The sequence below is a fragment of the Pyricularia grisea genome, assembly GCF_004355905.1.
Source record: "Pyricularia grisea strain NI907 chromosome Unknown Pyricularia_grisea_NI907_Scaffold_7, whole genome shotgun sequence".
NCBI classification, from domain to species: Eukaryota; Fungi; Ascomycota; class Sordariomycetes; order Magnaporthales; family Pyriculariaceae; genus Pyricularia; species Pyricularia grisea.
In genome coordinates this window covers 2,112,923-2,126,204 of record NW_022156720.1, presented here as the reverse complement: position 1 = coordinate 2,126,204, position 13,282 = coordinate 2,112,923, and the positions used below count along the sequence as shown (strand labels likewise).

Genomic DNA, 13,282 nt, shown 5'->3' with positions numbered 1-13,282 from the left:
AGAAAAAAAAAAAAAAAAAAAAAAAAAAAAAAAAAAAAAAAAAAAGAAAAAAAAAAGTTAAAATTTGAGCCTCTATTCACTTCCCCTTACAGTATTTCCCCTGCCATTTTGCAAATCACTTCTATGGTGCTAGAATAACAACAAAGCACATATGCAACCAAATGCAAGGACGCACCCAGTATAACACGACAGCATCAAAAAAATATGACAAAAAGAAAATAAGAGAATCAAGGCAGAAGAAAAGTCAAATCGCTTCTATTTCATGTCATTTCTATAAAAACTTTTTTTTCTTCTATTGAAAACTTTTGCAGTTTCAATTACCAGAAAAAAATCACGTAATGCATTAAAAAAAATTTCATCCCAAGCAACACCCTTACTTCCTCTTGAACTTGTTGACCGTCTTTTTCCAAAAGCCCTCGTTCCACTGCTGATCGTTGGCGTCCTCCTCCTCGTGGGCCTCCCTGCGGCCGGTGACCAGGTCGACCTCGGACGGGTCCCACATCTTTGTCTTTTTGTAAAACTTCCAAAATGCAATGTTGAGCAGGAAGAGCACCGTGCCGATGTACTTGGTGATGAAGGTGTCGACCTTGAAGACGGGGACAAAGGCGTCGTAGCCGTTGAAGATGACGACGACGATGGAGACGAAGAGCGAGTAGTAGGTGCCGTAGGGCTGCAGGAAGCCGACGTAGGGGAGGTCCGCGAGCGTGATGCCCTGGGCCTTGATGGCGGCGCGGAAGCGGAGGTGGGAGATGAGGATGGCGATCCCTGGTGGGTTGCATAGTTAGTAAATATTGCTACTTTGGTGTGACATAGAGACAATAAAGCAAGTGTAGAGAGAATTGAACAACTCACAGTTCAGCAGGGCAAAGATGGTAAGAACACTGGTGAGGTACGTGAAGACGGTAGATGCGCTCTGTGCCACGTTCATGAAGCCGAGTGCCACAAACATGGAAGCAAACCCGACGGCGTAGATGGGAGCTCCGCTGCTAAGAGTCTTGCCAAAGATGGCGGGGGCCTGACCGTCACGAGCGAGACCGTAGAGGGATCGGGAAGAGCAGTAAATGTCGGTGCAGGCGGCACTCAGGGTCTATAACACAAGTTTGTCAAAATTAGAATTGTCTTCTCCCCAAAAAGTATGGGTGATATTCGCGCCAAGGGAGAAATGTTGGACTTACAAAAATCAGAAGCGAACCGTTGATCACGTCACCGAAGCGGGCAACACCAGCAAGGTTCATGGCCACGACGAAAGGCGAAGCGTCACCAGAAGTGCTCTTCTTGAGGGCTCCGAGAAGCTGCTCGCTGTTGCTAGGAACGGTCATACCAAGGAATCTAGAAATGAAAGTAACAATCCCCAGTCAGTTGCTGTCCATACCCCATGGGATTTTGTGGCAGATTTCAACTTACAATATACCCAGGATGTAGAAGCCAGCAATACGCCAGAAGGTCTGCTTGACGGCAATGGGGATGTTCTTGCGGGGGTTCTTGACCTCGCCAAAAGTCTGTAGTTTTCGTAGCAGTGTCAGCAAAAACAAATTTATTCTCAAAAAATGAGCGTTATGAAAATAGAAATCACTCACCATGCCAACAACCTCAGTTCCGGTGTAAGCGAAGACGGCCTGGACCAAGCAAGCCCAGAAACCAACAAAACGACCCAGGTCGCCGGTGAAGAGATACTCCTTGAATGCGCCAGGGTCTCGCCAATACCGGAAGCCAGTGGCATCGTGGTTGGGACCACCGCCGCAGGCAATGACGAAGCACGAGAAGATCATGACAATCATGACAATGACCTGCCGAGAGTGATTACATTGTTAGTTGGGTGACAAACTAAGCTTTAGCCAAGACGCTCTCGAGCGTCGGGGAGGGTTTAGCTCACCTTGGCGCTGGCCATCCAGAACTCGAATTCTCCGAAATACTTGACATTCAGGATCTGAAAGAGTAAAAAAAAAATACACGAGTTAGTCTTTTAACCTTTTTTTTTTTTTTTTTTTGACAGATTTTTTAATTAAAAAATAAAGGGCAGGTTGACTGAGATACTTACGTTGATGGCGATGATGCAGACACCGAAAACAGCAATCCAGATACCCACGTTCAAGTCAGGCCTCCAGTAGCGAATGACAAGTCCAGCAGCGGTCAAGTTTGTCGGAGTGGCCACGATATACTTGAAAAAGTAATTCCAACCAGTTGCGTAACTGATGGTCGCTCGTGTTAGCACACATCTAAAAATTCTTCCTTTCATTTCCCTCCTTCGTAATTTTTGGAGCCAATTAAAGATTAAAAAAAAAAAAAAAAACATACCCAAAAGCCGGATCAACCATTCGACTAGCATAACCACCAAAACCCTTGTTCATGGGAACAAAAGCAGCCATCTCTCCCAGAGCCGTCATGACGAAGAAGACTGCAGCTCCGATCATGATGTAAGCGACGAGCATGGAGCCGGGACCTCCCCTAGCCAGACCGGTTCCGGAGCCGATGACGAGACCGGTGCCGATGGCGCAGGCGATGGAGAACATCATGACGTGCCTCGGCTTCATGTCGCGCTTGAGTTCGGCATTTTCGTTGTGGTTGGCGGTTGCCTCGATGGAGCCGCGGTCGTTGGTCGAGCTGGCATCGAGATCAGCAGCTTGCTGCTTCTCGATGTCTACCGAGTGAGCCATGGTTCTGTTCTGTTCTGACCGGTTCCCCTTCTCGTCGTTCGATTATGGAGGAACGTTGGAGTAAAGAGCCCAGGAAACTGCGAAGACAAGGGTGTAATCAGAAAAGAGCTGCCCTCGCAGTATTTTGGCACGTAAACCAAGATGGCTGAGAAAGGAACTCCTAGATTATCCCAGGAAGGGCTGGGGGGGCATCTGGGCTTTTATGTAGAATACTCGAAAGTTGAAAATAGATAACGACAAAGGAGCTTCTGTAATCTCCTTGTGGGTAACAATCAAAGAGAGAACCCCTGACTCGCCAATCATCTGGGGACGGTGACTCTAGAACCGGGAATTCCAGCAAAAAAGAAAAGAGAGCTCCCTGCGCCCTCTACTACTATGGGTATAGACACAAGTCTGGGGTTGACCTTGCTATTACGTTATACCCCGCGCTTACACTTCAAAGGAGGTCCTTCGTGTCGGGTATCTATTCTTGCCCCATTTTCGTTTATCAAAGCGGAACGGAGCACAGTAGTAGTACGCTGTAGAAAAAAATGAGGGAGAGAAAAAAGAAAAACCGGGACCCCTTGAAAGAAAGAGTTCAAGGATTAACGGATGTGGGCATTTTCGGGTGACAAGTCCTGATAACATTTTACTTGGGGCTTGGCATTTTGTTGTCAAACCTCCTTTCACGACTCGCCCCCCCTCCAAAAAGTTCCCGTTTAGACCAGTACTAAATCTGGAGCCCACAGCCACCAGATCTAGGTTCCTTTTTTTTTCTCGCTTTTTTGGGGACAGTTCTTCAATTACTGTAGCACTGAGTACTACTTTATTAGATTTCGGTACCCTTCCCACGCCCACGCCCCGAGTTTGATAGACGGGTAACCGAAGCAGGGATAACCCAGCGGAAACTGGACCGCTGCCTGCCTGCCTGCCTGCCTGGCATGCATGCATGCAAGCCATCGTTCCGCCAACACTACTGCGCGTTCACTGTAGCGGGAGGTAGGATCGGACGGTCCGAGAAAGTTCGGTCGACTGACTGTTCAGCCAAGGTTCGGGTGGTCTTTTGGAATTCGCCCCAACGCCGGGGGACGGTTGTCATCCCATCAGTCCCTTTAATCCAATGTCCTTTTTATTTCTGGCAGTTTGATTTGCAAAATGCAAAATGCAAAATGCATATTTAAAATAACCTATTTTTTTTCTCTGTCTTACCGCTCCTTTGGTTCCTTTGACTAAAAAAAAATAAAAATAAAAAAACAGTTGCACAAAGTCCACTATTTGAGGCTGAGGGCACGGTGCAACTAAAAGTCATCAAGCACGTGGGAAAAACTCAACCGAGGTGAAGATTGTTTTTCCAGTAGCAAAAGAGCGAAGAGAAGGCACAGCTTTTTTTTTTTGTTTTGGTTTTTACTTTGTGTTGTTTTATTTTGTAACATCTCGGCAAGATAACGAATCCGATGCATACGTATGGTAACCTCCTTAAAAGATACTACTGTACACGTAAAGGTGCACTAATCAAAATGCCAAGACCGAATTCTCCAGTCATCTCCCGTACTTTAAATGATATCAGCTGAGGCAGATAGAAGAAAACCGCCCCCCGAGAAGCCCGTGCCCCTCCTCCTTTACTCCTTTCCACACCGAGTTACGGGGCCAACTCAACTTTGATCTTGATAATCTACGGATACCAAACCAACATGGCAAAACCCGACCAGGGAAAGCAAGGTAGATCCCTCGTGACCTTGCCATCCAAAATGCGGGCTACTATGGTAGGCCTTGCCCCCCGTCTAACGTCGTACCCAATTAATTACCAACAGCCAACGAAACAAAAGAGCCGCCAGGGATCTGGCTAGTGGCTGTCCTTTTTTTTTTTTTTTTTTTTTTTTTTTTCTGGGATATCCGAGCCAGACAACCAGGGTTTGGTCTAAGTGGCACTTGTCTCGTCGCCGAGTTGGGTCACCGACGGAAGACGAGTGGGGATTTTTGTGGTCTAGTCTCCGTCGGACTAACACGTACAGTACAGCACAGATACCAGAAACTCGAACCATACAACAATAGCGGGTTGCCACGTTCCCAAAAAGAATCCACCCCAAACAGGCAGAAAGGATGTTCAGACGCACGGGACATCAATGGGAGCAAGCGAGAGGAATTAATAAATCTTAATGAAAATAAAATTTTTAAAAAGGATGATTTATCCTTGGTTTTATTGATATAAGTAACCTTATCTGGCAGGTTATAATATGTGTAAATGTAGCAAAACCGGCATCATCCTAGCAAATTGAGATACTTTGTAAAACAAGAGCCTCATGAGGCTGATATCATCAATCACCAAAAGTATACAAGTTGGCAATGTAGTAATGTAGTATGTTAGTCTTACCGTCTTGGCCAAACTTGCCCCTTTTGGATACCGACTGTGATGTGGTAGGGCTATTCGTAAAAAGAAAAAAAAAATCCTTCCCCCTCACCCCTCTCTCTTGGCTGTTGCGTCTAGTCCCGGAGCCAAGACGATGACGAAGGCATGCCACGCTCGGCACTCTCATCTCGCAAAACATCTCCGGGTATGCGTCTGGAACCGCTGTTTGGCCTTGGCTTGCTCATTATTAGCTATATAGTCTCCATTATTGTAGATACGTAGTATTTCCATCACTTGGCAGTCGATGCGCTGTTGGCTGTCTTCTCGTTGCACATCCAAGTCGAGGAAAAAAAAAAGAAAAAAAAAAAAAGAAAAGAGCCCATAGTCAAACAAGTGTAAAAAATTGAAACATGTATAATATGAAGCTACATAATGGGTATTGATTGTTCGCCCAAGGGAGTATCCAAAAAAGCTTACACCTCCTCTATCTACTGGTGACAAACTCGCAACAACATAAATCCAAACAAACAATGAAAGAACGCTCGCTCAAAAGTACGCCTAAGACCCTGTTAGCTTCTTCCACCAACTACTCCTTGCCGCCGGGGCAGAGTCCCCAAACACCGAATTTCGTCGACTTTGCCTCCGCTCGTCGCTCCCGTCCGATCCACCGGCCGTCGGCGCCCTTCGTGCCTCATCCCGGTGCCGTCTTCGCCTGTGATGCTCATCCTCAACCGCCGCAGCGTCGATATCGTCGCCTCCCCCACTGCCACCGTATTTGCTTCGCCGACGAGCTGCCCGCCGTGCCTCTCGCCTTGCATCCTCGTCCTCGCCCTCGGGTGGCGGCGGCGCGTCAGAATGGTCCTTAACCCACGACGACGTTCCCGAATGTGGCCACCCGTCCTTGCGACGGTCCGCTTCGCGTGGGTACGGATTCTCGCCACGGTGCCGTCGACCACTTGACTTGCCACCCCCGGCAGCCTCGGCCTCCCTAGCCGCCCGACGCGCTTCCCTGCGACGCCGACGCTCCTCGTCGTCTTCTCGTTCACTCTCATGCCCCCGACGTTGCCGCTCAGGTCGAGGTTCGGGATGCACGTCCTCCGGTGCGGATGCGGCAGCCGCTTGGCGTTCACGCTCTCGCCGCATTCGTCGCCTCTCGGCCCTTTCCGCATCTTTCTGCTGCTGCTCCTCAGCAGCCGCCCGATCCGCCTCCTCCCTTGCTCGCTGCGCCCTCCGCTCTGCGCGCCTTGCCTCCCTCTCCTCTTGCCGCCTCGCTTCCGCGTTTTCGTCCTCATGCCTCCGCCTGCGCTCCCGACGGGCTTCGTCTTTCTCTGCCCTCGCTTCCTCGGCATGGCGTGGGTCAACTCCTCCCCGCTCTGCACGACGAGCACGCCGGGCAGCCCGTCTTGCCTCTTCCGTCTCCGTGGCAGCCCCAGAAGGTCCGCCATGTATACCCTCATCATCGGTTGTCATGTACGTGCCCCGGCGACGGAGCTCCGGTCGACCGTCAGGACGAGCTTCAGACCGAGGTGTCGAAAGGATGCCTCCAAATAGACCTGCGAGACCTTTCTTGGCACTCGAGTTTGATCGCTTCAGTGGGGTTGCGGGGTCAGGATTCTCGACCATGACGATGTCTTCATCCCTGGGGGCCTGTTCACGCTGCGCCGAGTCAGTCAACTGTCCCCATTTCCTTTTTTGACGTTGCACTGGGTCAAAATTTACCTTGGATCTGCGTCGTGATGGCTTTTCCGGACTGGCGTCGGAAGCCCCAACCATGACAATGTCATCGTCCTCTGGTGGTGCAGATCGCGTCTTGCTTCGCCGACTACCCGACGACTTGACACCAAGTATCCTAGCGGCCTTGTCGTTCATTTCTGGCGCTTCCTCCGGGGGCGGCGATACGAGCCCGTGGTTCACTTCGGCACTGCGGCGCGATGAGCGGCTAGAGCTCTTCTTCTCGCGGGTCGACGCCGATCGCGACAAGGGTGGCGTACTCGCTAGTACACTAGCTACCCGTGTCTTGGCCGGCGCCTCCTTGATGCGCTCTGGCTTTTCCTCCCGAGTCTTGGATGATGAGCCAGACTCCTTACGCTCCGACCGCGAGGGACGCTTTTCCTCTTTTCGCGGAGCGGCGTTCCACATTCCCCAAGATGATGACCCCTCGCGGCTAATCTTGGCGCGCTCTTTCTTGGACGGCTTTTCCTCCTCAGGAGAGGGCGGCGCATCAGGAACGGCGGGTGGCGCATCGGGAACAGCAGGCGGCGGCGGCGGGGGTGGGGGAGGAGCTGCAGGGGGCACGGAGACGGATCCCGACTTGGACCGCGACTTAGACTTCTTGGAGGACTTCTTTTCGGGAGTCATATCGACAACGTCAACGATTTCGTCGTCGTCGTCGAGCGGGAAACTGCCTGGTAGATGTGACCTGACTTTTCTGCGCGGGGGAGTAGCTTCTTCGACAACTTCAACTTCAGGCGCAACTTCAGGCGCAACTTCAGGTACAACTTCGGGCACAACTTCAACAACTTCAGGTGCAACTGCAGCTGCCTTTTTAGACTTCTTCTTCTTCTTCTCTTTGCCTTCTTCAACCAGCGGTTCGACTGGCGGTGGTGGTGGGGGCAGCGGCTCTGGGTCTGGGATAACTTCCTCCTCCTCAGGTGGTGGTGTTGTTGAGGGTTGGAAAGCCTTCAGGCGGTCCGCCACCTTGGAGCCAACTTTCTTGCCACTCTTCGTAGCCTTGGCCGAGGACACATCTGCGCTGTTGTCGCCCAGGCCGTCCGTGGCATCTTCTGGAATCTTTGATGACTCAGCCTTTTTAATTTCGGCAGTGGCTGATTTGGCGCCTTTTTTGGATGCACCCCAAAAGCTGAACGCGTCTGACGCTGGCGCCTCCTTAGGCTTTTCAACCTCGGCGGGGGGCTCCTCATTTAAGAGCTCCTCCACATTTTCCGGGGTGAGATTAAGCAGATCCTTTTCGAGCTCCTTGTCAAAATCTTCCTGATCCAGATCCAGATCCTTGTCCTTGTCCTTTTCCTTGTCTTTATCCTTGTCCTTACTCTTTTTGTCCTTATCCTTATCCTTGCTGCTGCTCTTGGCATCTTTGTCTTTGGATTTGGATTTGGATGAGCTCTTTTCCTTGTCTTTGGACGATGATTTGGACTTCTTTTTCGCCTCCGCCTCTTCGCGTTCGCGCTGCGCTTGTTCCTCAGCCTCATGTGCAGCAGCTTCCTCGGCCTCCTTAGCAGCCTGCGCCGCTTCCTCAGCCTCACGCGCAGCGGCTTCTTCGGCCTCCTTGGCAGCCTGTGCCGCTGCCTCCTCAGCCTCACGATCAGCGACCTCTTCAGCCTCGCGAGCAGCAGCCTCCTCGGCCTCTTTGTTGGCGGCTGCTTCGCTGCGTATGTCTGCCTTGGACTTGAGGAGGTTATATCGGTCCGTGTCCTTCTTGGTCATCTTGGGCCTACCTTTGTCCTTCTTAGCTTGCAGCGCTTTGAGTTCAGCCTCCTCCTTAAGGATCTCGGCCTCTTCGGCCTCCTTAGCAGCCTGCGCCGCTTCTTCAGCTTCGCGGGCAGCGGCCTCTTCGGCTTCTTTGGCAGCCTGTGCCGCCTCCTCCGCTTCACGCGCTGCGGCCTCTTCGGCAGCACGTGCAGCTTCCTCCTCGGCTCGTGCAGCTTCCTCCGCTTCCTGCTTCGCCCGTTCCTTCTCGGCCTTCTCGGCTTTCTTGCGCTCCTTTTCCTTCTCTTTGTCCAACTTCTCTTGCTCTTTCTTGCTCAGTTTGGGCTCCTTTTCCTTCTCCTTCTTCTTCTCCTTATCCTTGTCTTTGTCCTTAGATTTAGAAGAGGTGCCAAACCAGCCATCATCCTTGGCCTCCTCGATCGAATCAGGCTGAACAGAGGCGATGTCCGTGTCCCCAACGACCTCGACGGGGACGTTTTTGCTGCTGGACTTGTCCTTCTTTTTCTTGGATGATGAAACGCCCCATATATCATCGGATGGCTCCTCGATGGCGTCCGGCTTGACAGAAGACTCTTCCTTGTCTTTCTTCTTCTTGTCTTTGTCCTTATCTTTCTTGCTTGTGCCAAAAGTGCTCCAGAAGTCGTCTTTTTCTTCCTTCTTCTCCTCTTTGGGGGTTTCCAAGTCGATCAAGGCATCGTCTCCCTTCTTTTTCTTCTTGTCATTTTCCTTCTTGCTTCCACCAATGGAGGCCCAAAAGTCGTCCTCTTCCTCCTTCTTCTCTGGCTCAGGCTCGGGCTCGGGGTCAGGTTCGGCGGCCTTACCCTTCTTCTTTTTGTCCTTCTTGGTTGCCGCCGCGCCCCAACCAAAATCAAAATCGTCGCTTTTCTTTTCGGGCTCGGGTTCAGGTTCCGGCTCTGGAGGTGGCTCATCAGCCGCTTTGCCCTTCTTTTTCTTGTCCTTGTCCTTTTTGCTGGTGCCTCCGATCGAGGCCCAAAAGTCGTCTTCTTCCTTCTTCTCGGGCTCAGCGGGTTTTTCGGGCTCAGGTTCGGGCTCCTTGGTCGGCTCGTCCCAGATCGAGGTCTTGGTCTTCTTCTTCTTGTCTTTGTCTTTTTTGGAGCTCGTTGCCGTAAAGCCAAAGTCGAAATCGTCCTTCTTTTCTTCCTCGGCCGGTTTCTCCTCTGGGGGCGGCTCGGGAACCTCTTCGACGGCACCCTTCTTCTTCTTCTTCTCCTTTTTGGAGCTGGACAAGCCCCAAATATCTTCCTCGACCTTCTTCTCTGGTTCTGGCTCGGGTTCAGGTTCCTTGACAGGCTCTGGTTCTGGAGGTGGAGCGGGTGGTTCTTCAACAGCATTTTTGCCCTTCTTCTTCTTCTTGGCTGCTGTTGTTGTTGTGCCCCATCCCCAAGCATCCTCTACAGGGGCGGGATCGGGTTCTTTGACAGGCTCTGGTTCCGGAGGCGGAGGAGGTGGTTCCTCAACTGCACCTTTCTTTTTCTTCTTGTCCTTCTTGGTGGTTGTTGCGCCCCACACACCCCAGCCGCTCTCTTCCTCCTTCTTTTCCGGTTCAGGTTCCGGTTCAGGCTCCGGCTCCGGCTCTTTAACGGGCTCTGGCTCCGGCTCCGGTTCCTTGGCTGGCTCGTCCCAAATAGAAGTCTTGCCCTTTTTCTTCTTGGTGTCCTTCTTGGATGCCGCAACGCCCCAAATGTCCTCTACCGGGGGTGGCGGAGGGTCTGGTTCTTTCGGGGGCTCTTCCTTGACCTCCTCTACTGCACCCTTCTTCTTCTTCTTGTCCTTCTTCGAACTCGCGGTGCCCCATATATCCTCTGGTGGAGGATCGGCGGGTTTTGGCGGTTCGGGCTCGGGATCTGGATCGGGTTCAGCCTTTTTACCTTTCTTCTTAGAGGCAGTGCCCCAGCCACCCCAGTCATCGCTGGCCACGGGCTCCTCCTTCTTGGGCTCGATGACTTCTTCCACTTCACCGATGTCGCCAAAAGAGAATCCAGTCGTACCCTTTTTTTTAGGTTTTGGGCGATTAAGGCTCCAAGGATTATCCTCTTCCTTTTTCTCTTCTTCTGCAGGCGTGTTAGTTTTGGTTGCTCCAAAGTCCCAAGATGTGCCTGCTCCCCCTGTACTCCAACTAGATCCCCACGCCCCAAAACTTGGTGCTGCTTTATCATTCGATTTTGAACCAAAGCTAAGGTCTAGATTGGGTCCCTCGTCCAGTTTGATTTCTTGGAAGGCGTCAAATGTTGAGGAAACCGGGGGTTCCTCCTTTTCCTCGGTGGCCGCGCCCTTCTTACCCTTCTTCTTCTTGCCACCCACGGCTGCGAAGTCTCCCCAAGCGTCATCGCCGCCGTTGTCGTCTTTCTTGTCATCCTTTTTGTCGTCACCGCCGTTGCCTGCGTCACCGCCGCCAGCGCCGGAGTCCGCATTTCCGTTGTTCTTGTCGTCGCCGCCGCCGCCGTCGGCTGGATCATCTTTCTTGTCGTCGTTGTTATTGTTGGTCGGTGCGGGTGCCGCGGCTGCCTTTTTCTTTTTCTTGGCAACTTCCCTGAACCCTTGTGGGGATGAGAAGTCGATGTCAACAGTTGAGCTCGGATCGGCAAACATGTCTCTGTCCCGACTCCTCCGAGACGTAGGTTGACCGTTTGTCGTAGGTACCGAGTCCAGGTGTGTTGAGTCTGACAGGCGTATAGTCACAGACTGGTCGGTTTCTGTAAGATCCGTTGGGGGACTCGACAGAATGTCATCATCCGAGTTGGGGTCACGGGATATGACACCAGCCTGTGCCAATCTGTGTGACCATTTTGGGCTGATGTTTGGTGTGATCAGCGGTACAAATGAGGACCTTTTCTGTGTCGTGAGATGTCGCCTTTGTTCCTACACCCGGAGATCAATTGTCAATATATTTGCCTTACTCCACCTCTCTAAAGTTGAAAACTGGATGCAACTTTTACGCAGGGCACCCGGGCCTCTCCGCCACACCTCGTACTACAGTGAGCCATGCAGTACTCAGGGGCTCTGCACCGTGCATCAGCAGTGGCGAGAACTTACCCTTTCGCTAGCCCACGCTTGAGCAATCCATCTTAGTCTCCGGAATAGGTCATCCCGAGTTCGCTGCGCATGGCGCTCAACCGATCCAGTCGTCCTCGTCCCATGCCATATCGACGGCCAGCCATCTGCGGCGTCTCCTGTCCAGCCGGCGGACGTGGAGAACAGAACCTCTGCCGTGGCCATCCTGGAAGTTCAAGGCTTTCACGGTGGCGGTGGTTTGCGGTTGTGCGGGTGTAAAACACATGGACGCTAACGTTATGCGGGGTTTCGCAAGTCTAAAAGACTGGGTAGAGTCTGTGGAGTTCGTGGTAGAAGAAGGCTGTAAATTTAAGAAAACGAGCAGCTCGCATGTGCTGCGAGAAAGGCGTCGCAGGAAGCCCTTCTGTTCGTGGAATCGATTGCGTGGGTATCGTATACAAAAAGGAAACGGAAAAGAACGAGTGGTCTTGCGACCGTAGACGAAATCGGGTGTGTCGAGCTGTATGCGTGGGTGTCACGCAAAAGCGTGATGTTTGCTACTCTGTTATGCGATTCTGTCAACTCCCGCCTCCCATAACTCTTTTGAGATTTTTTTTGTTCCCCTCCTCTGTGCAATTTGATTTGAAGAAGGGGAGAATGGTGGCTTGCGCAAAAGGAGCCAATCGTGCTTGTCGTGCTGGGTTGTAGACCGCAGAAGAGCTTATGGGCCGTGAACGAACGAGATTGGTGGCAGTACCGGTGTAGTGTGATACAACACCCCCTTCCCTTCCCCTCCGGGATGCAGGAGCGGTTGCTTGGTAGGCTTATCACTTGATGTTCTTTCTGGTATGTGGCACGGGAGGAGATTCGTGTAGGGAATGCTTCTTCCCTTGGTCGGGTTGCTGTGTGAGCCGATCTTGTAGATGGTTCGTTACCATCTGCAGGAGCCCAGCCAAACAAGCAACCAAGGTAGGTGAGGTGAGCTGGGCAGGTGAGGTATGAAAGTCGGGCAAGGTACGGATGTTCCGTCCCGCACCTACAAATCCGTGTTAGTTAGACCACAGGAAATCCAAAACATACATCTCCCCAATATTTCCCTCTTTTGAATAAAAGAAAGGGAGCGAGTCGTGGTCGCGCGCTGGAGGGAATGACCACCGCTTTACGCAGCACTCCTAAAAAAAAACCGAAAGTGGCCCGGAATCGAAGGTTCTGTATCACCCCCGGTCTGCCTCTCTTATTTTTCTCTCTCTTCAACACCCTGCTCAAATCTTTTTTTATGATTGTTGACCGTGTACCACGCATGGAACGGGACTTTGCACGTTTAACTAAAAATGAGAGGGGGTAACAACGATCATGTGCATGTGCATTGACGGGTGGGAGGGAAAAAAAGAGAGGCAAAATGGATGGATGGATGGCTGGGCGCCAGCGTCATTGGTCCCGAAAGTGCCCACCAGTCGCACCCGACGACCGCTTTGACAGGGATAATGGTGTGGTAGCTGTCCCGCCTTCCCTTTTTTCTTTCTTCTTCTCGTGTACCCATTTTGCGTTGTCTTTCTTCGAAAAAAAAAAAAAAAAAAAACGTTCCAGCGGCAAAGGTGGGTAACAGCTACGGGGAACCTGGTGATCTCCAGCTTCCATTTCGGCAAATCCTCCGAGCATTTGTCCAAACCAACTCAATACGGCTTGGATCTTCGGGAATATGTAGTATTAAATCTATATATCTTCTTGACTCTTTGAACCGAGATTTTTCTATGAAAGGATATTTACATACAGGCTAGTACTCAAACTGAGCAACTTGGAAAAAAAAAAAACCCCCCCCCCCCCCCCCCCCCCCCCCCAAGCA

The 13,282-nt window shown here is 51.6% G+C and overlaps 4 protein-coding genes across 4 annotated transcripts in view; 2 read left to right on the top strand and 2 right to left on the bottom strand.

The window, feature by feature from the left end:
* The window catches only part of PgNI_09638 (uncharacterized protein), a gene marked incomplete at both ends in the record, with an annotated part of 1,242 nt that extends 461 nt beyond the window's left edge, over positions 1-781 (top strand). The window contains one exon of the mRNA XM_031129620.1: positions 414-781. Coding sequence (XP_030978146.1) covers positions 414-781 — 368 coding nt within the window. The remainder of the gene's footprint in view (positions 1-413) is intronic.
* Positions 234-3,155, bottom strand: PgNI_09637 (uncharacterized protein). The gene is made up of 8 exons (XM_031129619.1): positions 2,296-3,155; positions 2,039-2,189; positions 1,874-1,927; positions 1,578-1,787; positions 1,405-1,499; positions 1,176-1,329; positions 853-1,087; positions 234-765 (listed from the first exon to the last, which is right to left on the bottom strand). The coding sequence occupies exons 1-8, from the start codon at positions 2,652-2,654 to the stop codon at positions 374-376; spliced, it is 1,650 nt and encodes a 549-aa protein (XP_030977658.1). The 5' UTR covers positions 2,655-3,155; the 3' UTR covers positions 234-373.
* A 904-nt stretch (positions 3,156-4,059) lies between these two features.
* Positions 4,060-4,728, top strand: PgNI_09636 (uncharacterized protein; the record flags this gene model as incomplete). The annotated part of the gene is made up of 3 exons (XM_031129618.1): positions 4,060-4,095; positions 4,173-4,396; positions 4,651-4,728. Coding segments are annotated over exons 2-3 (150 nt in total), but the record flags the coding sequence as incomplete, so codon positions are not given.
* Positions 4,729-5,308: 580 nt separating this feature from the next.
* Positions 5,309-12,107, bottom strand: PgNI_09635 (uncharacterized protein). The gene is made up of 2 exons (XM_031129617.1): positions 11,482-12,107; positions 5,309-11,307 (listed from the first exon to the last, which is right to left on the bottom strand). The coding sequence occupies exons 1-2, from the start codon at positions 11,662-11,664 to the stop codon at positions 5,539-5,541; spliced, it is 5,952 nt and encodes a 1,983-aa protein (XP_030977854.1). The 5' UTR covers positions 11,665-12,107; the 3' UTR covers positions 5,309-5,538.
* Positions 12,108-13,282: the final 1,175 nt, after the last annotated feature.